The 22293-nt window shown below is 47.9% G+C and overlaps 1 protein-coding gene and 1 long non-coding RNA gene across 3 annotated transcripts in view; one reads left to right on the forward strand and one right to left on the reverse strand.

Moving 5' to 3' along the window:
- The first annotated feature begins 693 nt into the window (after positions 1-693).
- On the forward strand, positions 694-4028 carry LOC147572924 (uncharacterized). Of its 2 annotated transcripts, XR_015245453.1 has the most exons (4): positions 694-888; positions 1255-1372; positions 2308-2413; positions 2536-4028. It is a non-coding gene; the product is annotated as an uncharacterized LOC147572924 (long non-coding RNA). The 2 variants fall into 2 exon arrangements; XR_015245452.1 differs by having other exon boundaries at positions 2308-4028.
- Positions 4010-22293, reverse strand: part of LOC112859933 (NXPE family member 3-like) — a 73498-nt gene continuing 55214 nt past the window's right edge. Inside the window, 5 exon segments of the mRNA XM_025923123.2 lie at positions 4010-10676; positions 10679-10900; positions 12866-13078; positions 13185-13258; positions 18367-19091. Coding sequence (XP_025778908.2) covers positions 10369-10676; positions 10679-10900; positions 12866-13078; positions 13185-13258; positions 18367-19091 — 1542 coding nt within the window. The 3' untranslated portion in view covers positions 4010-10368.

The following is a 22293-nucleotide window of genomic DNA, read 5'->3' on the forward strand; positions in this document are numbered from 1 at the left end:
GCATACCATCATATATCCGCAAAATGGCCAAAATTGAAAGACCAACCATACTAGCGGTTGGCAAGGATGTGGAGCAGCTGGAACTCTCATACTACTGATGGGAATTTAAAACAGTACAACTATTTTGGCTATTCTTTAAAATGCTAACCATACGCCTACTGTATATCCTAGCCATACCCCTCATAGGTATCACAGTGTTGACCAGTTGCATCAGCCTCACCTAGGAACTTGTGGAAATGCTAATTCTCAGGCCCCACTCTACCTGCTGAAGTTTGAGAACTGCTGCCGTGGGGCAAGGACACTGACTTTGAGGACTCCCCCTGTGTGTTACTTTTACTTTTCATAGCAATCCTGTGAGACAGAGGAATTGTATTCTACCCGACAGAGGACGAAACTACAGCTCAGAGGGGTCACCTCACTCTAGTTCCCTCCACTGGGCAGGTCTGGAGTAGTTTGGACCACTCTCAGGTTTGTGCACCTTGTAAGCTTGGTGCTTCCCAAATTATTGCCTCCTTTCCTCCCACAGCCCTTCCTAGCGCTTCATTAGCGCTTCATTCATCAGGCCACTTGTCAAGGTCTGAGCAAACAAAGGCAACGGGATGTGAGCGTGAGGTGAGGCAGGAAGATGACAATAGTTCTCTGAAGGAGAACAGGGCACAGTCTCTACCCTTCCCCATGAACTGCCTGGTGCCACTGCTGACAACAGCACTGTGTTTATTTACTTCCTCCTGTTTTCTATCCAGAGGACGGGGCCCAGAGAGGGTTTCTCCTGCCCTGGTTGGGGGCAGGCATGCAGTGAGCCCTCCAGGAATTAGGACCCAGCTGGGAAGGGAAGACTCACCCGTGTGAAGCAAGGAGAGGGAGGCCACAAAGTCAATGCTGAAACAGGTGGGGATGACATCTCCCACTTACTGGGTGCTGGGTGTTTTGCTTATTTGCTGTATTCTTGATGCTTTGACAGGTGGAGCCTCACTGACCAGGGAGAGACTGCCCCTCTCAGTGCTGGCCAGTTCCCAGAGATGGCAAAGACTTGCCCAGGAGCACACCTTTCATATGCAAACCAACCAGTCCAGAGCCCAGTCCAGAGCCCGTACTCCAAACCACCTCTTCCATCTGGCTCTTCTGCTCCAGGAGGGCAATATTCCTCTACCCCATTCTCCCCAGGGCAGCCCCTAATCTGCAGAATCCGCTGAAATTATTCCCACTGGCCAATCTTAAACCAGCTTAACCTGCTTTGCCTTGTCTTTTCCACAGACACTAGATAAAGGCTCCTGCCCGTGTTTTCCCTTCACTTCCTCTGCTTCCTGACCGACCTTGGTGTCTCCCGATGCAGCCCTGCATGAGATTCCATGCCTCTGGGATCTAGGGATCAGTGAGTATAAATTCTTACCTCATGACAGTAATTTCTGTGTCTTTGTGTCTTACCATATCTGATTCAAACAAATCCAAATAAAATTTTATATATATATATGTATATATATATATACACACATATATATAAAATTATATATACACACACACATATATATACATGTATATATATATATATATATATATATATATATATATATACACATATATGTTAAATGTTTATTTATTTTTGAAAGAGGGAGAGAGAGGGTCAGCAGGGGAGGGGCAGAGAGAGAGAGGGAGACAAAGAATCTGAAGCAGGCTCCAGGCTCTGAGCTGTTAGCACAGAGCCGGAAGCAGGGCTCGAACTCAGGAACCGCGAGATCATGATCTGAGCTGAAGTTGGCAGCTTAACTATCTGAACCACCCAGACGCCCCTAAAATTACATTTTATTTTATTTTATTTTATTTTATTTTATTTTATTTTATTTTTTCAACGTTTATTTATTTTTGGGACAGAGAGAGACAGAGCATGAATGGCGGAGGGGCAGAGAGAGAGGGAGACACAGAATCGGAAACAGGCTCCAGGCTCTGAGCCATCAGCCCAGAGCCTGATGCGGGGCTCGAACTCACAGACCGCGAGATCGTGACCTGGCTGAAGTTGGATGCTTAACCGACTGCGCCACCCAGGCGCCCCTAAAATTACATTTTAAAGTAGGAGTTAACTCTCCCCGTAGGCAGGGTCTGTTATGGTCCTCATTTTACAAGAGGAAATTGAGGTCCTGAGTAAGGTTGTGAACATCACTTAAGGTCACATTGCCACTGAATACCTGCTGTGGTGTTGGGTCTGTGCCTCTGCTCCCCCCACTTCCCCATGCAGTGACAACCGTCAACAGTCCTCTGGGCCACATCAGCACCCAAGGGTTCCCTTTTCTGTGTTGTCTTCCTGCTACACAGGGAGATGCTTGAGGACTGACCGGGGCATGGAGCTTTGGGTCCTTGGCACCTGGCATAGTGCACGGGGCAGTCAGTGCCGACTGGTGTGAATGGAAAGAACACAGAGGTGGGTGTCAGGTGATGACGATCCATGTAGCTTTCCAGTCAGTGTGCAGTGTTTTCTGTCTTACCCCATTCTGTCCTCCCTCAGACCCTCTAAGGGAGGTAGCTGTTATCCCCACTTTACAGATGAGAAGACTGAGGCTCGGGGAAGGGAAGGCATTTGCCCAGCAGTCTGACCCAGGGGCTGCCTTCTGTGGAGTCTGCCACTGTCACATTCACAAGTTTCATTTGTCATGTGACCGAGACTTCCTCACCTGTCAGCCTCCTCCTCATGGCCGCTGGCTGCATTCCAGCTCCTGAGCAATGTGACAAATGCCAACAGAGCCTCTCAGAGGTGAGAGCAGAGGGCTGAGGACTGGGAGGCACCGGCTGACTCCTGACCTTGCTGTGCTCCCAGCTTGAGGGAGGAGGAAGGATACTCTCAGAGGTGACCCTTGTCGCCCTTCCCCTCTGTGTCACAAACAGCTCTCCAGAAGCCCCGATTCATAGCATTTGCCAGTTTCCATGGTGCAAGAACTCCCACAGTATGGAGTTAGCTACCTCTGTGTGGACCAAATGTTTGCATCCCCACTGGATCCCCCAAATTCCCATGTTGAAGCCCTAAGCACCAGTAGGGCTGTATTCAGAGGTGGGGCCCCTAAGGAAATAACCAAGGTTAATGAGTCATGGGGGTGGAGGGCTGATCCTATAGGACTAGTGTCCTTACAGAAAGTGGCGTCAGAGTGCTGCTGTCTCTGTCTCCACACGCACCTGCTGAGGGAAGGCCTTGTGAACACATAGCAAGATGGCACCGCCTACAAGCTACAGGCGGTGACCTCAGGACACAACCTACCCTGCCAAACCTTGATCTTGGACTTCCCGCACTCCAGAACTGAGAGAAATTCCTGCTATTTAAGTCACCCGGTCTGTGGCATTTCATCATGGCAGCCTGAGCAGACTAATACGACTCCCGATGTGAAGTCACTGAAATTGAGCCAAGAAGAAATGCACAGCGGCAGGTGCTTCTACGTTATTCCCACCATGCAGATGCAACAGCATAAATAACGTCAAGAGCATAGATAATAGTAATACGTGGTAAACTATGTAGGCAGAGACGAGCTTTCTTCCTTTTTAATATAATTTATTGTAAGGTTATATTTTTCTTCTTTTTTAGGTTTATGTATGTATGTATTTATTTATTTACAGTGCTGGGGGGGAGGGGCAGAGAGAGAGGGAGAGAGAGAGAATCTCATTAGGCTCCACACAGTTAGCAGTGTGGAACCCCATACGGGGCTCAAACTCATGAATTTTGAGATCATGACCTGAGCGGAAACCATGAGTTGGAGGCGTAACTGACTGAGCTACTCAGGTGCCCCAGGTTATATTTTTTTCTTGATTAAAAATTAAGAAAACATTTTTAAATGTTTATTTTTGAGAGAGAGAGAGAGCACGAGTGGAAGAGGGGCAGAGAGAGAGAGAGAGGGGGACACAGAATCCGAAGCAGGCTCCAGGCTCTGAGCTGTTAGCACAGAGCCTGACTCAGGGCTCAAACTCATGAACCGTGAGATCATGACCTGGGCCAAAGTTGGCGGCTTAAGTGACTGAGTCACCCAGGCGCCCCTTGATTAAAAATGTTTTATTGTGTTAATGCATACTTAACAAAAACTTACCATTTTAGCCATTTTTAAGTATACAGTTCAGTGGCATTAGGTACATTTATACTGTTGTACACATATTTAATATTTAACAGTGGCTGTGTTGAGAAAGGGCTCACAACATTCCCCCAAATTAACAATCAGCTCCAGTACGTTTCCCTCTGTGGGATCCCCTTTATCCATGGTCATCAGGTGGCTTAGCAAATTCAGAAGAAAAATCCAGGAAATGCTTTTGTTGATGTGCATTTCACAGAATTCAAATTTAAGGTGAATTATCATGGACACATAGTCCTCCTCCTTTTTTCCTTCATTTGAAATATGTTTTCAGTGGCCTGAGCTGAGCACATTCTTACAAGGCCTGAACTGGCCAACGGATCTCAGCTGAGGCGACACTTTGGTTCATGTCGGCCTCAAACTTCATGTCATTCACTGCGTGTCACTGGCCCCTGGTACTGATGTGTTTTTGGTTTGAAAGAGCAGACATTTATTCCCTCACAACTCTGGAGGCCAGAAGTCCAAAGTCAAGGTGTGGACGGGTTGTGCCCCCTCTGAAGGCTCTAGGGAAGGATCCTTCCCGCCTCTCCCAGTTTCTGGAGCTCAAAGCGGGCTTCGGGGTCCTGGGCCCATTGAGGCACCATGCAGTCTCTCCCTCCCATGTCTGCCTTCCAGTGTGACGATTGGCTTCCCTATATTCCCTGTTCAGATGCAGAGTGGCTGCTGGCCCTGGTGGCCCTGGTCTTTCACTGGAGCATAATTACTGTGATAAAGTGGTTACCAGTGCATCTTGGACAACACAAGCTGGGATGAGGGTGAGACCCGGGAGACCCGAGAGAGGGAGTTTGCATCTGAGAAGAGTGAGTGTGGGTGGTGACCCCCATAAGGACTCCAGGTGGAAAAGGCTTCTTCAGAGTCCAGGGGTGATAGCTGCAATCTGGGTTTCCAGGCACACAGCCTGCCACTGGCCTTTATTAACCTGTGGTCTCTGTAGAAACATAATTATTCAGGGCCAGCAAGAGGCAATATTTCTCCATACAAACTGGTGAATTTTGTTTCCAAAGGCAGAGAAGGGGGAGCATCTCTCTACTTGCTGGATAAGATGCTGTCTGATTCATGACTTGCTTCATAAAGCCAATTTTGGGCGGGGAAGACACCAAAATCAGGCGGTGTTACTTAGAGTTAGGCTTCCTGTAGCAAAGCCGGGCACAAGCCCTCCTGTAGGACCGAGGGGCCCGTCCCCCCTGCCCCCCGCCCTCCCTGGACGGAGCACTGGTCACTCCCTGCTCTTCCCGGAGTGATGGATTGACATGGGAGCAGGGGCAGGATCCTGATCCGGGGAGGGAGGAGAGTGAGGTCACGTGGGTGCGTCTCCAGTCCTGGGGGGCATCAAGGGTGCACCCCACAGGGCTGTGGCCAGGTTCACTGTGGGCTGGCTTCCTTACTTTTGGATGGTGGGTTTGCGTCTATCACTTGTGAGACCCCGGCCAGAGCACAGCCAGAGCACTGTTCCTCATGTCCAAATATTTAAGTTATCATAATCTGCCAAATTATTGTCTCTCTGCCCTGAGAAGTATACCTTCATAATACAAAACTGAGAAATGTGTTTTTATACAGATGAAAGTTAGCAAAACAAAGACAACTGAATTGATCGTTATTACAGGAGCCTGCATGTTCTATTTTGGCTTGGCGATATTTGCAGAACTTTTAAAGACACGTGGAATTCTGTATTATATATATTTGTATTGTATATTTATTGAAATTTATTTTGTATATTGAAATTTATTGAAATTTATTTTTTCTTTCAGTAAAATCGCTAAATACGTTATAATCAATATTTCCAGATAATTTATTTTCTATCAGCAGTGATGCCAAATTAGACAACATATCTTTGTCTACGAACAGAAATGTCATTGGGAAAGTCTATTAGACGACTAAACCAAGAAACACCCTTTTTAATTTTTTAATTGAAATATAACTGATGTTAGCATTGTATTAGCTTCAGGTATACAACATAATGATTTGATATCTGTATTATTGAAATGATTACCGCAATAGGTCTAGTTGACACCCATCACCAACATAGCTACAAAATTTTGTTTCTTGCCATAAGAAGTTTTAAGAGCTACTCTTAGCAGCGTTCATATATACGATACAGTATTATTAACTGTAGTCACCATGCTGTACATTATATCCCAGGACTTATTTATTTTCTAGCTGGAAGTTTGTGCCTTTTGACCCCCTTCACCCATTTTGCCCCCCTGCTCACCTCTGGCAACCACCACTCTGTTCTCCTTACCTAGGAGTTTCTTTGTTTATTTCAGATTCCATATATAAGGAAGATCATTTGGCATTTATCTTTCTCTATCTGACGTATTTCACTAAGCATGATGCCTTCAAAATCCAACCATATTGTTGGATCCACCCAAAGAAATGGCAGGATTTCTTTCTTTTTTTGGCTAATATTCCATTGTGTATATGGTGCCACACTTGGGTCCTTGGACCCGGGTATGGTAGAAATGAGGATGGACCCCAAATTTAAAGGTACAGACAAGGCTTTATTGGGGCAATAGCTGCAGGAGAAGGGAGACAAAGTCATGACTAAGGTGTCATACTGGCTCTCCAGACAATAGCCAGGGAGTTTTAAAGGGGCCGAGGTGGGAAAAAGGAATGTTGCTTAAGCAAGTAGGAGTGGGGAAGCCCAGGAAAGTGGGGGCACAGGTACATTTGACAGAACATGCTTCTTCATGCACAGGACGTTTCATTTGCATGTTAAGTCTCTACCTCTGGGCATGTTTTTTAGCATTAAGATGAGAAAAGTTGGTGAAAGGTCAATTTTGGTGACCATCCCATCTGGGATCAGTTGGAACCAGTCTGGGTTTCCTCCTTGATTCTTGCTCTGCCCTTCAGGGAAAGGGATATGAGCCCAGAGGGAGTGCCCTAGGTGTCCAGGGGCTTGTTCCAATCCTTGACTGTTTCATAAATACCGCATTTTCTTTATCCATCCATCCATTGGTGGACACTTAGGTTGCTTCCATATCTTGGCTATTATAAATAATGCTGTAGTCAGTGAACGTGGGGGTACAGATACATTTTTGAGTTAGTGTTTTCCTTTCCTTCAGATAAATATCCAGAAGTAGAATTGCTGGATCATATCAGTAATGTCTTCTTTGACTGAAGTTTGGCTTTTGTCATTCTTTTAGAAAATCAACTGTATTTCCCGAGTTATTTGAAATGTTTGTTGCCTTCCTAGTGGACTGCAGGGCTTGTACTTGACCAAGGGCCCCAGCTGTTATCCTCTGACATCCCTCACAGTGAGGCCACTCTTCCCATGGGGCTGCTGCCAGCCAACAGCTGAGCAAGGCAGGGATACTGAGGCTGGCCCCTTCCTGGGAGATACAGGACTCCTCTGATGGTCAACTGTGATTCAAGAACTTCTCACTGGTCTTGCCAAAATTTCCTTAGACTGCACGATGGTCTAGCATGCTTCTACCCAACCTTCCTTCCCTCCATCCTTTACTCCAGGTCAACCTTGCATCAGGTCTGAAGGCTCTCCCAGCCTTACCTGGCTTCCTCCGCATTATCTCTCATAGGTGTTTCCACTAAACATATTTGCACTTCTAATCCTATCTTGACACCTGCTTCTTGTAGGACCTGAACTGATCAAGGGACACACACACCAAATTAATGTCCATTAGAATCTCAGAATAAACCCATCAGATATATCTTGAGTAAATAAAAATAATAATAAAAGGAAGAGGTATAGAATTTTGTTTTTATGCATTGAGAAATTGTTGGGAATATATGTATTTCAACAGTGATTTTCTCCCAGCCATGGGATTCTAGGTGATTTTTATTTTCATTGTTATTTTTTTGGTACCTTTTCAAGTTTTCTACAAAAAGCACTGCATTACTTTTACAATGAGGAGAAATATTTTATTTTACAAATCAACCCCGAAAAGTCTTTATATATATAGTCGGGCTCTCCACGAGGGTGGCTCTGATGAACTGAAATGGCATCCCTCTCTTATATCTTTTCAAGGCTCGCTGGCATTCTAAATGGAGACTCCAGCACATAAAATGACAATCCTTATATGCACAGATGTGATAGATGTTTCTGGCTGTGGCTCTGCCTCATCCCTTCAGCACTGCCAGGTTTCCCTCACCTGCCACCCCCGCCGCCCACATCCCAATTCTCACTGGTGGATTTATTGCCTGTGCATTAGAAAAGTTAAGAGAAGAAAAACCATAAAATACCTAGGAATAAATCTAACCAAAGAGGTGAAAAATCTATACACTGAAAGCTATAGAAAGCTTGTGAAAGAAATTGAAGAAGACAGAGAAATGGAAAAAGATTCCATGTTCTTCCAAGGAAGAACAAATATTGTTAAAATGTCGATACTACCCAAAGCAATCTACATATTCAATGCAATCTCTATCAAAGTAACACCAGCATTCTTCACAGAGCTAGAACAAATAATCCTAAAATTTGTATGGAACCAGAAAAGACCCCAAATAGCCAAAGCAATCTTGAAAAAGAAAACCAAAGCAGGAGGCATCACAATCCCAGACTTCAAGCTACACTACAAAGCTGTAATCATCAAGACAGTATGGTACTGGCACAAGAACAGACACTCAGATCAATGGAATAGAATAGAGAACCCAGAAGTGGACCCACAAACATAGGGGCAACTAATCTTTGACAAAGCAGGAAAGAATATCCAATGGAATAAAGACAGTCTCTTCAGCAAGTGGTCCTGGGAAAACTGGACAGCGACATGCAGAAGAATGAACCTGGACCACTTTCTTACACCAGACACAAAAATAAACTCAAAATGGATGAAAGACCTCAATGTAAGACAGGAAGCCATCAATATCCTTGAGGAGAAAGCAGGCAAAAACCTCTTTGATCTCGCCTGCCGCAATTTCTTACTCAACACATCTCCGGAGGCAAGGGAAACAAAAGCAAAAATGAACTACTAGGACCTCATCAAAATAAACAGCTTCTGCACAGCGAAGGAAACAATCAGCAAAACTAAAAGGCAACCGACAGAATGGGAGAAGATATTTGCAAATGACATATCAGATAAAGGGTTAGTATCTAAAATCTACAAAGAACTTATCAAACTCAACACCCAAAGAACAAATAATCCAGTGAAGAAACGGGCAAAAGACATGAATAGACACTTCTCCAAAGAAGACATCCAAATGGACAACCGACACATGTAAAAATGCTCCACATCACTCATCATCAGGGAAATACAAATCAAAACCACAATGAGATACCACCTTACACCTGTCAGAATGGCTAACATTAACAACTCAGGCAACAACAGATGTTGGCGAGGATGCGGAGAAAGAGGATCTCTCTTGCATTGTTGGTGGGAATGCAAGCTGGTGCAGCCACTCTGGAAAACAGTATGGAGGTTCCTCAAAAAACTAAAAATAGAACTACCCCACGACCCAGCAATTGCACTACTAGGCATTTATCTAAAGGATACTGGTGTGTTGTTTCGAAGGGACACATGCACCCCCATGTTTATAGCAGCACTATCGACAACAGCCAAAGGATGGAAAGACCCCAAATGTCCATTGACAGATGAATGGATAAAGAAGATGTGGTCTATATACACAATGGAGTATTACTCGGCAATCAAAAAGAATGAAATCTTGCCATCTGCAACTACGTGGATAGAACTGGAGGGTATTATGCTAAGTGAAATTAGTCAATCAGAGAAAGACAAAAATCATATGACTTCACTCATATGAGGACTTTAAGAGACAAAACAGATGAACATAAGGGAAGGGAAATAAAAATAATATAAAAACAGGGAGGGGGACAAAACAGAAGAGACTCATAAATATGGAGAACAAACTGAGAGTTACTGGAGGGGTTGTGGGAGGGGGGATGGGCTAAATGGGTAAGGGGCATTAAGGAATCTACTCCTGAAATCATTGTTGCACTATATGCTAACTAATTTGGATATAAATTTTTAAAAATAAAAAATAAAGTTAAATTATAAAAAAAACCCAAAACACTAAAGAACTAGGAGAAAAATAGTTAAATGAGATGAACAATTCATAGAACCAATGCTGAGAATTGGCTAATAAAGTATTTTAAATTTAAAACTCACCAGGAACCCAATAAGTTTGAATTAAAATACAATAAAAAATCTTTTTTTCCCTCATCCAAAACAAACAAACAAACAAACAAACAAACAAACAAACAAAAAGTTAAGAGAAGAGGTACAGACAGCTGAGGGGAAGGGCTTCCAGGCTTGATCCTCACACCAGCGCCTCCATCCACACAGCCCAGGACCCGCAGAAGCGCTCAAATGGGGCAAATGAAGGACAGGAGGAAGTTGACCTCATTGCGGACAATAAGCCGCCCTGGGTGGATCCTGTCGGGCAGAGCCAGACTGGAGGTCATTTCCCAGGCGTCCACAAAGGCCACACGGAGGTCAGCAAAGGCGGCTCGGAGAAGCCGGTTCACCTGGAGGGTGAACCAGTCACTGCCATACACAGACTTGTAGCCGGTATTGGCCAGCTTGATGACCACGACAGTGCGGGGCTCGCGGGCCAGCAGCGCAGCCACGGCTGCCCTGATCCCTGCGAGTCGTTGCACAAAGACAGATGGGGAAAGGTGGTGAAGTGGGCGCCCAGGCCCAGCACCACCACTGTGTGGGGGCCCCCGGCCAGGCCCCCCAGTTCCCAGACCACAGAGTGCAAGGAGGCCACTGGTGTGTGCAGGGAGCGCAGGGGCCAGCTGTGGGCCCGCCAGTGCAGCACTATGCCCCGAGCGGTCTCCACCGCCATCAGGGGCCCTGTCTGATATGTGGTGTGTAGATCCATAGGCTTCAGGGCTGTGGGGAGGACAAGAGGAACTTAGAGGCTAATATGGGACTGTACTTCCTCATTTAATTACATAGAAGATCTAGCATCAGTTTCCCCTTAGGACACAAGCATCCTCTGGCCCAGGCACCTGGTTATGTTCTCCCTAATCTGTGATATCGCCAGTAGTTACCAAGCCCCAAAACCTATTCTCAGTCCTCAGCCTCCCTGGCCCCTGGGGCATTTTGTCTCATTGACGTTCCTTTGGATGCTCCTTCCTTTCTTAGCAGAAAGGATTCAACTTGGATTGATCCATTGGCCCCCTCTGGCCACCCCTGAATGGAGACTTGCCCCAGGCTAGAGAGTGAAGGCTGTCCAGTGTGTCTTTGCACAATGGTGGCCAACCGAGGGAGCCAGAGGTTTCTGGAATCAGGTCTGGTCACTCAGCTGTATGCTCTAATAGAGAGCTAGACGCATCTGCAATAAAAGGCCCCTCCTTTGCACGATGTCTCTGCCTGCTTGCCCTGCCTTGTGCTTCAGGGCTCTGTGGGCACAGGGGGCGCCTTTTTCTATTTCACAGAAAGGTGCCAAATCAGCTAGCAGAGGATCTGGTTTTCCCAACATTCTGTCATGAACTTCTATTCATCTCTAGATACACCTCTTGCGTAGGAAAGTCACCTACTCCACTGCCACGGGCAGTGACCCTGGGAGGTCACCTCAGATTGCCTAAACACCAAATTAGAACTGGAGCTCTCTTTTTCCCTGAAGGAAGGGGCTGCACTGAGACTAACCCTCCTGGAAGGCAGCGGGCTTTGATACCTCAAGCAGGAGCGTACACAACAGCCCAGACCTCAAGATCTCTAGGAGGGGGGAGCTGGTACTTTTAGAACTTCTGTAAACAAATGGCGGCCCACATCCCTCTGGTGCCGGGAAGCCCAACATGGCTGCTCTCACACTTGTAGGTGACAAGGGAGAGCCTGAGGGGGTTCTCTTCCAGGAGAGCACAGACCCACCCTGCACACTTCTCTTTGGGATCATAGGAGACAGGTAGGGGAGGCAGCTCAGTGCTGACGTTCCTTCTTTCCTTGGCCCTCACGTTGCCCCCGCTCCCTGATAAAGCATATTCCTTAACCCATGTTACATTATATTGTGGAATCTGTGCAACAAAAGTTGGAGGCTCAGATGGTACTCACCCTTCATGATGCTCTCACCTCTTTTAACTTTTATCCTCCAGGGAATAAATAAATATGAAACTCTGTCTGAAGCTTGGACATCTCAATTCACTTCCAGTCCCCTGTGTTCAAATGCCTCACGCACAGACTCCCCAGAAGACCCGCCCACACAACCCGATATGAAGAATATAAAATAAGTACACCATCTTCTACCACTGCTGTCCCTTGCTCCCACACGCAGTCAGGCACCCCAGTGATTTCCATTTTGAGTCCGTTTTCTGTTATCTGTAGTTACCTGGTCATCTCCTTTCTTTCTAGAAGCAATCAGTCAACAAGCTGTCAGTTCCCCCAGTATAATGCTTCCTTTACTGCTGACCCCAGTTTAGTCTCTCACCAGCCTGCATGCTGACCTACCAGTGTCTTATAACTGGTTTTTGTAATGTGCTTTTTCAACCAATCAAACAAAATGAAAACATTCAGTGTCTTCCCAAAGTCACAAGAGAAACCCCTGATTTCCCTACAGCACTTTTCTTAAATTCCAACTCTATTCCTGCAATATCCCTTGGCAAATCCTCACTTCCAGGTAAGGTTATCTATTCATCGTTCTTCAAACACATCCACCCTACTGTTAGAGCCTCTGATCATCCACCTAATCGTTGGCATTATGCGCAATCTGGGCAACCTGTTCCCCATCCCTGCCTCTGCCCCAAACCCAGTATCTGGTCCTTCCACAGCACTCTCCTGAAATGTTTTCTGCCTTCCCAAAGCCCTGGATCTTCTCTTTTTGCCTTAGGAGCCCTGCCCTCTCCCCTCACGGCCACTCACAGGGCACAGTGTCGTGCAGGTACTCCCACCACTGCCGAAGTGTGGAGTCCCCCATCATGTGGACGACATGACCAGCCAGGCAGCCCAGGATGCTGTCAACAGTGGAGAAGGAGCATCCGGAGCAGGACAGTGAGTGCCACACATCTTGGTGGTAGAAGCCAGAGGGCTTTGGGCCTGGGATCCCAGGGTGGCATGGTTGTCGAGGGGACAGAACTGTAAACAATTATTTGTGAGCAGAACAATCCGTGGGTACAGAAGAGTCTAAAGCCACAGGCATGGAACACGTGCTGCCTTTTCTGCAAGCCCCAGTGTCACTTACCCAGACTCTTGTTGCTCTCCTTGGCCACCCAGATTGGAGAAATACCCTGAGGGAGGACCTTGTCTGTCACGTTCCTGAAGAGAAACCAATTTGCAAGAGGGAAGCCCTTAATGGAAATGCGTGATGGGAAGGCACTCTGGGCTGAGGTGAGACTGGGGTTCTTGGAGGAAAGGAAGTTCTCAAAATCAAGGGCATCTGTCTAGTGTCAGGGCTCCTGGGAGATACTGAAGGCTTGGGGTCAGGAGAGGGATTGCAAGCTGGAGTTCAGGGATCCAGGTTCTTTGCCTCGGGGATTCCATCAGTGCAGGAAGCAGAGCTGTTTTAAAATGTACCCAGGCATGCGGTGCCTGGGTGGCCCAGTTGGTTAAGCGTCCGACTTCGGCTTAGGCCATGATCTCATGGTTTGTGAGTTCAAGCCTCACGTCGGGCTCTGTGCTAACAGCTCAGAGCCTGGATCCTGCTTTAGGTTCTGTGTCTCCCTCTCTCTCTGCCCTTCCCCCATTCACTCTGTGTCTCTCAAAAATGAATAAACATTAAAAAAATTTTTTTTATGTACCCAGGCTTTTTGGGGAGGCCAACACATCAGGAGATGATGGCCATGAGAAAGACAGGGGGTTACTCAGAGTCCCTGAGAGGCAGGGGCACAGTGTACCACATGGGGCCACAGGGGGATGCACCAGGGTCAGTTGGGGGCAGAGGGAGTAAGAGCAAACAGAGGGCACAAACCTTCGTAGTGATTTTCACAGGAAGGAATAGGCAAGGAAGGGTAAGCAGCTGAGGAGGCTTGGGATTGGAGCATTTGAATGATTTCAGTGGGCTCTGGGCTATAGAGGCAGATTCTGGTTGTCAGTAACTTGCTCTGGGGTGATTTCAGGCCCAGGACATTGGCCCAGACTGTAGGAGCCTGATAGAGAGAGGCAGGGTGGTGGGGTGCACTAAAATTGGGTGGTATGCTCAAGGCCTCTCTAAGAGCTAGCTAACCCTGGGAGGGGCTGGCCCTCCCTGGGTCCACATGGCCCCAAGGCATCAAAGCATCACAAAAATACAGGGAATTATAAACATGATTTATACAGGAAGGGGCTTGGAGCCTTTTGTAAGAAGTGCTAACTCTCTTCTTGGTCCTACTGGGCCTACTCCTGCTGGATTCTCCCCGATCACGATTAGACCAGCAGTTGTTCCCTGATCCCTGGGACTCGCTCTTCTCCTGGTTGCCAGAACTCCCCTACCAGGGCTCCCCTGGTAGTCCCTTGGGTGAGCCCCCTTCTTCCCATGCTCCAGGCTCAGCCTTCACTCCTCTATCCGGATCACACTCCCTCCCTTGGTGGTCTCACTCGGCCAAGATCTCCAGCCTAGACTTCTCTGCCAGATTCCAGGTTTGTGAGTCTAGCCATGTGCTCAACATCTCCACTTGGTGTCTAACGCATGTGACCAAACTCCTGATCTCTACCCCCACCCTTCCCCCCACCTGCAACTGTCCTTCCAGGGAAGCGGGCCCCAAGCCCCACAGCCACATGTGAGTTCTCGCTTTTTAGCACATTCCGTGTTCTCTCAGGACATTTTATGGGCACTGCCTTCAGGATATATCCAGAAATGAATCACTGTGGACACCTCTACTACTGCAACCTGAAGCAGAGGCCTCCTACCTTTCAGTCTCCCTGATTTTCCCTTAACCTGCAGTCCATTCTCAATGCAACGGTCTGAGACCCTGTAAATGATATGAATCATATCATGTCCATCTTCTGCTCAAAATCCTGCAATGACTCCCTTTACACTTACAGCAAAAAATCAGTGTACTCACAGAGCCTTTCCTGTCATGCTGCATCCTTTGCTTAACACCGCTGGTCTTCACCTGCCCACCTCTCCGTCCCTCACCCCATCCCAGCTATTTGGCTTCCTTTGCTGTTCCAGGCACACTATGGCATTTCCTCTGCCTGGAACTCTCTCGTCTCCGGTACATCCTGGGCCAACTCTCTCATTCCCTTTAAGTCTTTGCATGAATGTCAGCTGCTTCTCCTTCTTCTTCTTTTGTAAGTTTATTTATTTTGAGAGAGAAAAAGAGAGCAAGACAGCACGAGAGTGAACGCACACGAGTGGGGGAGGGGCAAGAGGGAAAGGGGGAGAGAGAATTCCAAGCAGGCTCCACACTCAGCATGGAGCTTGGAATGCCAAATTCTTAATGAGGTCTATCCTGACCCCCTATTTAACACCGCAACCTGCCCCATCGGACTTCTAATCCTTACCTCGTGTATGTTTTCAATTTCCCCTAGCACGAATCTCCTTCTAGCGTTCTTTTTTTTTTAATTTTTAAAAGTTTATTTATTTATTTTTGGGAGAGAGGGGGAGAGAGAGAGGGAAAGTGAGGGAGGGAAAGACAGGGAGAAGGAGAGAGAGAGAATCCCAAGGAGGCCCTGAGCTGTCAGCATCAGAGCCCGACGCGGGCCTCGAACCCACAAACCTTGAGATCATGACCTGAGCTGAAATCATGAGTCGGACGTCTAACCATCTGAGCCACCCAGGTGCCCCATCTCCTCTAGCATTCTATACTATTTACTTATTGTTATGTTTATTGTTTATCATCCTCTCTCCTGTTGTAAATAAGCTTTACCAAGGCAAGGTCCTTGCTGTATCTTCACTGCTGCATTCCCAGTTCCAGCAGGGCCATGCATGTAGAGTGTGGTCAGCATGCATTTGCTGAATGAAGGAATGGACTTATTGAAGGGGCTGTGTCTGAGGAGGAGAGGGGAACTTACTTCTGGAAGGGAGAAGGGATGAGAACATTCCTACAAGCTAGAAAAATGCAGGAGTATGGCCTGCCCTGAGACTGTCAGGGCCCTAGTGCCCCCTAGAGGTGACAGCTTCAAGAAGCAGGTAAAGGATGATCTTAAGGACTCTCGACCCAGGTGGAAGACGCCTGCCCTCCCAGCAGAGCCCAAGATTACACAAGCTTGAACAGCGGGCACTTTGGGGAGGACTACGGGAGGATCCCAGATGGCCAAGGCGTCAGTATCTTTGCAGGACCCTCGGTGAAGGGAGCTCTTCCCACCAGCCTGGCTGCAGAGGTCCTCAGATGGGATTAAAGTTGATATACAGAAAACACCTGACCTTGGGGCTGCAAATTCATGTCCGTTATACATTCCTCACATGTGTGGTTATCTGTTTAACACCAAACTTCTATCAATACACTGTTAGCTCCCACAGGATGGGGCCACGTCTGCCCTGCTCTCCCATCCCCAGGACCTCTACGACTTTGGACCATGTCTGACAGAGCAGGGGCCACTCGACAGCAGCAAAACACTTGGGCCAAGATTGTAACAGCCAAGAGAGCTGGGATATGCTGTCCCTGTTCTAAGCACTTTATACACATTAATATATTTGCTCTTCACCCCAAGTCTATGAGGGAAGTACTATTATTATCCCCCTCTATGAATGAGAGAACAGAGGTTCAGACAGGTTAAGTGACTTGCCAGAGATCACATGGATAGAAGCTGGCAAGTCGAGCAGGTGGAGCCAGGATCAGAACCCACGTACTCTCACTCCAGAGACTTCTGGGATGTACCCCAAGTGACATCCTGATATGGCTCCTGTTTTTACCCTTAGATTTATTTTTTAATGTTTATTTATTTATTTTGAGAGACGGAGCTAGAGCAAGAGAGAGTGCAAGTGGGGGAGGGGCAGAAAGAGAGAATCCCAAGCAGGCTCCACGCTCAGCGTGGAGCCTGACATGGGGCTTGATCTCATGACTGCGAGACCCTGACCTGAGCCGAAATCAGAGTCAGATGCCTAACTGACTGAGCCATCCAGGCACCCCATAACCTTAGATGTATTTTTAATCGACCAATGCAAAAAGGATATGTGATTCTCCTTTTCTGACCAAAGGGAGCATAAGAATTGTCCTGGAAAGACCAAGGTTACCTGGTGCTAAATTCTCATGCCAGGAAGGAAATGTTAGTGGGAATTCCCCAGACACGAACTACTGAGAGCCTCCAGAGATGGGTACCTGGTGAGGCCAGCAGGCACCTCAGCACCGCTAGGGCCTCCGGCTCGGCTCACCTCCTCCAGTCCTCATGGCAGCCAGTGAGAACTTCTGTGCTCCTTGGGGTGGTGCAGCAGCAGCCAGCCTGCTCTATAAACACCTCTGGCTCTTCTCTTCCCCCACTCAGTGGGGGTGTCCCTCCACCCCTACTCTGCCTCCACCCTGCCACCTTCTGGGACCCCATTTTTACCTCCATCCCCTACTCTCCCCGCTGGAGACCAGATGCGCAGGTCTCCCATGTTAAAAAATGCCTCCCTTCTCCCTTGGGTCTCTCTAACCCCCACCCTGCCACAGATCTCAGGGACAGTAGGCTGTTTGCCCATCTCCCTTCCATGACTCCCATCTTGTGTCCACCCAGGGAGGCTTGCCCCCACCCCCGCCCTGAGACTGAGGACAGTTCTCAGCCTTTCTCAGCTTCCGGGCTGCAGGCTCTGCTCCCCTCTCACTCGGGGGTCACATCCACCCTCCATACTCTCCGACCACATTTGCTGGTAATTTCTACCCTACGTCTCTCCTTACAGGGGCAGTCAGAAGAGCAAAGATGCCTGCAATGCTTCTCTTCTGCCAGAGGTCCATGTTTCTCCTTCAAGCCTTAGCTAAATTGTCACCTGCCCGATCATCACAGGCAGGTGGGTTGCCTTTTCTCCATGTCCCCAAACCACTCAATGTATACTGCACTTAGGCACTCATCACACTGTGTTTTCCAAAGTCATGGATCTCCATAGGGGCGCCTGGGTGGCTCAGTCAGTTGAGTGTCTGACTCTTGATTTTGGCTCAGGTCATGATCCCAGGGTCGTGGGATTGAGCCCCGTGTCAGAATCGACACGGAGTGTGGAGCCTAAGATTCTCTCTCTCTCCCTCTCTCCCCAAAAAACAAACAAACAAACAAACAAACAAACAAACAAAAATATAAGCAAACAAACAAACCCAAACAAAAGTCAGGAATCTCCTCATTGAAAACTTGTAGAGGGCAGGTATGCTGACCATTACACAGAAGTAGTTAGCACTTAGTATGAGACCTGGCACACAGTAGGAAGAACATCTAATAGAAGGGAATAGATGAACAAGGGTAGTTGTTCAGGCAGAATATCACAGGGACTGGGGTTCAAGGGTTAGGGCAGACATCCCAGATAATGCTGGGTTTCTTACCATGCCAGCAGGGCCTCCTCGTGTGGTGTGGTCATATTCCAGTAATGTCCACTTGAAGGCCGTACCAGTGAGTTGCAGGGCAGGGTTGGGGGTCGAGCACAGAACCAGAGCTCACCAGAATCTTCATCCTTGTAGTGACAGGTAGACTCTTCCTCCCCAGTTAGCAGGGGGTTAACATTGCAAGTCACAATTTCTTCATATCCTGTGGGTCCTCGGAAATAGCCCATGAAATCAACTGTGGCCCATTGGTCTCTCCAGATTCCCCGCAGGACCCTAAGTGCCTCGCTGGAGTGGATCAGCTGCACTCGCACCTGGGCCTGCCCAGCCCACAGCAGAGGGAAGGACAACAGGTAGGTGCCATTCTCCAGATCCTGGATATCCCCAGGGACTCCTGCCTTCAGGTGGGGACCCAGCAGCTGTGCCCGAAACAGATCTCCACTACAGGTCTTGGGCCTGCCCTGGTGGTCTCTGGCGACAAGGATGGCCTCTAGGGAGCCTCCCAGGGTGTAGCTGGCCTGGGAACGATCCCTCAGGTGGTAGGTGGAAGTCTGGGGACTGGTGGAGGCCAAAAGGTCCCCCGCATCTCCTGGGGTGGGAGGCCAGTGCAGAAGATGGGTCAGGTCCGAGAGCTCCTTGGGGAGAGAGCCAGGGGACTTGCAGGCAGGGCGGGGCTGTGGGGGCAGAGGGACCATGCTGTTAGGCCAGGAAACTCTGATGTACAAGATCTGTGGACAGAGAAAGAAGAAACTGTCAGTGGTTTGTGTCTCTTCACCTTTCTTCTGGGAAGGTATCAGTTCAACAGACGTAGTCCTCCTCTGCCTGGTGGGTCTCAGGCAGGAATCCTACCAGCCCTATGTCATGCCGCTTCTGATCCAAAGCTGGTGTGTGAGCTACCACCACACACACGTGCAGATATCATCTCATGTTTAAAACCCTATGTCTCGGGGAGATTTGGGTGACTCAGTTGGTTAAGTGTCTGACTTTTGATTTCAACTCAGGTCATGATCTCACCATTCATGGGATTGATCCCCGAGTCAGGCTCTGTACTGACAGCACAGAGTCTGCTTGGGATTCTCTCTCCCTCTCTCTCTGCCCCACCCCTGCTCATGTGCATACACACACACACTCACTCTCTAAATAAATATACTTAAAAAAAAAAAAACCCATATGTCTGTGGGTTTTGCTAAATCTCTCGGAGAATAAATACCATCTCTATCTCCCAGTCCCCACTGGCTTCTGCCCATCACCTGCTCTCTTGGGATGCATACACTCTAACTGCCAGCTGAGGGGGGTCCAGGCTTGGACCTGGCCCCGCCCCCCCCCCCCCCCCCCCCCCACTTTCCAGCTCTCCTCACCCATTACACGTCCTTCTCTCTCTGGACTCCAAAACCCAGGATAAATTCTCCTTCCCCTTTGTATTTCCTCTTTCTACAACCCAACCTTTATAATCTCCATCCTGGATTTGAGAAGGAGGGTTTCCTTCACACACAGAGGAATGAGCTAGAGGTCCACCTTGGGGAGTAGTCAATGGAATCAGACTCATGGGGTCGTGGGGTTTCCCTGCATAGGAGGCAAAAAGGAGAGATGTGCAGATAGAAGGGAGCAGTGGGGAGGGAGTGGGCTGTGGCTCCAGCTATCTCTAGCCCCCAACCAAAATCCAAGTCTCAGGTAACCACAAGCCTAAATTGGCCTTGCCTCAGGGGGACATCCACATGGCTCAAAATCACAGTACGAATGCTCAGCAATTCCTCCCAGGGAAGGAAGTAAATCCAGTTTGACGGCCCATCAGTATTTGGTAGTCTCTAGCATTTATTTACCCTGCTTCTGATTTGTTCTCTGACTACACTTTAGTGTCAGGGATCTGGACCCCTTCGCTCAGCCTTTCCTCAGCACAGACATTAGGTGACACATACACACTCTGGCCATGTGATATTCCCATGTTTCACCAGGGCCAGGGCACAGGGGATGCCCAAGGCCCCTCCTTATGTATCTCCTGGATAAAATCAACATGAGCAGGAAGAAAGATTTGGGGCCTACATCAGGAAGAAAGGACTGCAGCACACGGGGAGAGAAAGGAGGAGCTATTTCCTTCATGCAGATCACTGGGACCTGCCCCAGAGGCACTTACTTAAGCCGCTGGAATTCCAATTTTTCTGTATAGTATGAGTTGTTGGCATAGTTTGGGACTGAGAACTGGGGAGGCCACAGTCTTATCAGGCACCCATGCAACTGGGGAATGAGACCAGAGTCTGCCAGTGGCTCTGGGAGTGGCTTGACAGTGAGTCCTTTATCTTCAGGGCCTGTTGGAGCCACCACCCTGTCATCAAGCCAATAGTTAATGAGCTGGTCAGCAACTTTGATCAGTCAACAAGAAGGGATGGCCACTTTGTCAGGTTAGTGACAGGATGGAGGCTACTTCTCCTTCTCTTGGTTTCCCTTCCCATATCAGAGGAGAAATAGAGGGCGGAGGAATGAGGGAGATATGTGTGAGCAGAGCATGCCTCCCACAGACTCGTATCAGCCAGAACCTTGGCCGAACCTGGCAAGAGGGGACAGAGGGAGAAAGAATGGAGCAGAGGAGAATTTTGAACTGGATATGAAGGTGAAGTTTAAAATGAATAGAGCTGAGTCTTAGAGACACGAGATCGACTGAATTTCACAAATGAAATTGACTTAAAAGTTATGGAATTAGGGGTGCCTGGGTGGCTCAGTCGGTTAAACATCCGACTTCAGCTCAGATCATGATCTCACGGTTCATGGATTGGAGCCCCGCATCGGGCTGTGTGCTCACAGCTTGGTGCCTGGAGCCTGCTTCAGATTCTGTCTCCCTCTCTCTCTGCCCCTCCCCCACTCACACTCTGTCTCTCTCAAAAATAAATAAACAATAAAAACAATTTTTTTTAAGTTATGGAATAAGACAGAGATGTGGTTAAGGGGAAGGATAGCACTGAACAGACACATTGCATAGCAACAACTGGAAGAATTAAAATTGTTTCAAATTTATATTCCAATGAGGTTCTCCCTAAACTGGTTGTAAACTCTCTAGTAAGCATGGGCCTTTGGTCTCTGCAGGCCGTGATGACCCACATTGCGGTTGATGGCTGTAGTCTTGCCCCTGGATTTTATTTTTTTATTTTTATTTATTTTTTTAGTGTTTATTTTTTGAGAGAGCATGAGCATGGAAGGAGCAGAGAGAGGGGGACAGAAGATTAGAAGCAGGCTCTGCACTGTCAGCTCAGGGCCCGATGTTGGGCTCGAGCTCATGAACTGTGAGATCATGACTTGAGCCAAGGTCGGAGGCTAAACCAACTGAGGCATCCAAGTGCAGCTTGCCCCTGGATTTTAACTGCATGGACTTCAGTAGGCAAAAACTGGGTATCTGCTGTTGACTTTGATCTAAGAATCTGCTCCTAAAAAGGGGGTTAGATTATCAAGGAGAGAGAGCATATAGTTGTGGGTTTTGTTTGTTTGTTTGTTTGTTTGTTTTTTAATTTTAAGTAGGCTCCACACACAACGTAGGGCTTGAACTCACGACCTTGAGATTAAGAATCACATGCTCAGGGTGCCTGGGTGGCTCAGTTGGTCAAGCGACCGACTTTGGCTCAGGTCATGATCTTGGAGTTCGTGGGTTCAAGCTCTGCATTGGGCTCTGTGCTGATAGCTCAGAGCTTGGAGCTTGCTTCAGGTTCTGTGTCTCCCTCTTTCTGCCCCTTCCCAACTTGTGCTCTCTCTCTCTCTTGCTCTCAAAAATAAACATTAAAAAAAACCTTTTTTTTTAAAGAATCACATGCTCTACTGACTGAGCTAGCTAGGTGCCCCTAGTTTTGTTTGTTTTGTGTTTTGGAGTATATCATCTTCACCCAAGTCAGGGGGTTCATCTGCCTAGGGGGGATTAGGATTTGTTTAAAAGGATTGCAAAAGGGGGGT

This window comes from Puma concolor, chromosome E3, assembly GCF_028749965.1.
Source record: "Puma concolor isolate L17-30 chromosome E3, mPumCon1.1.hap2, whole genome shotgun sequence".
In the NCBI taxonomy this organism is placed as follows: Eukaryota; Metazoa; Chordata; class Mammalia; order Carnivora; family Felidae; genus Puma; species Puma concolor.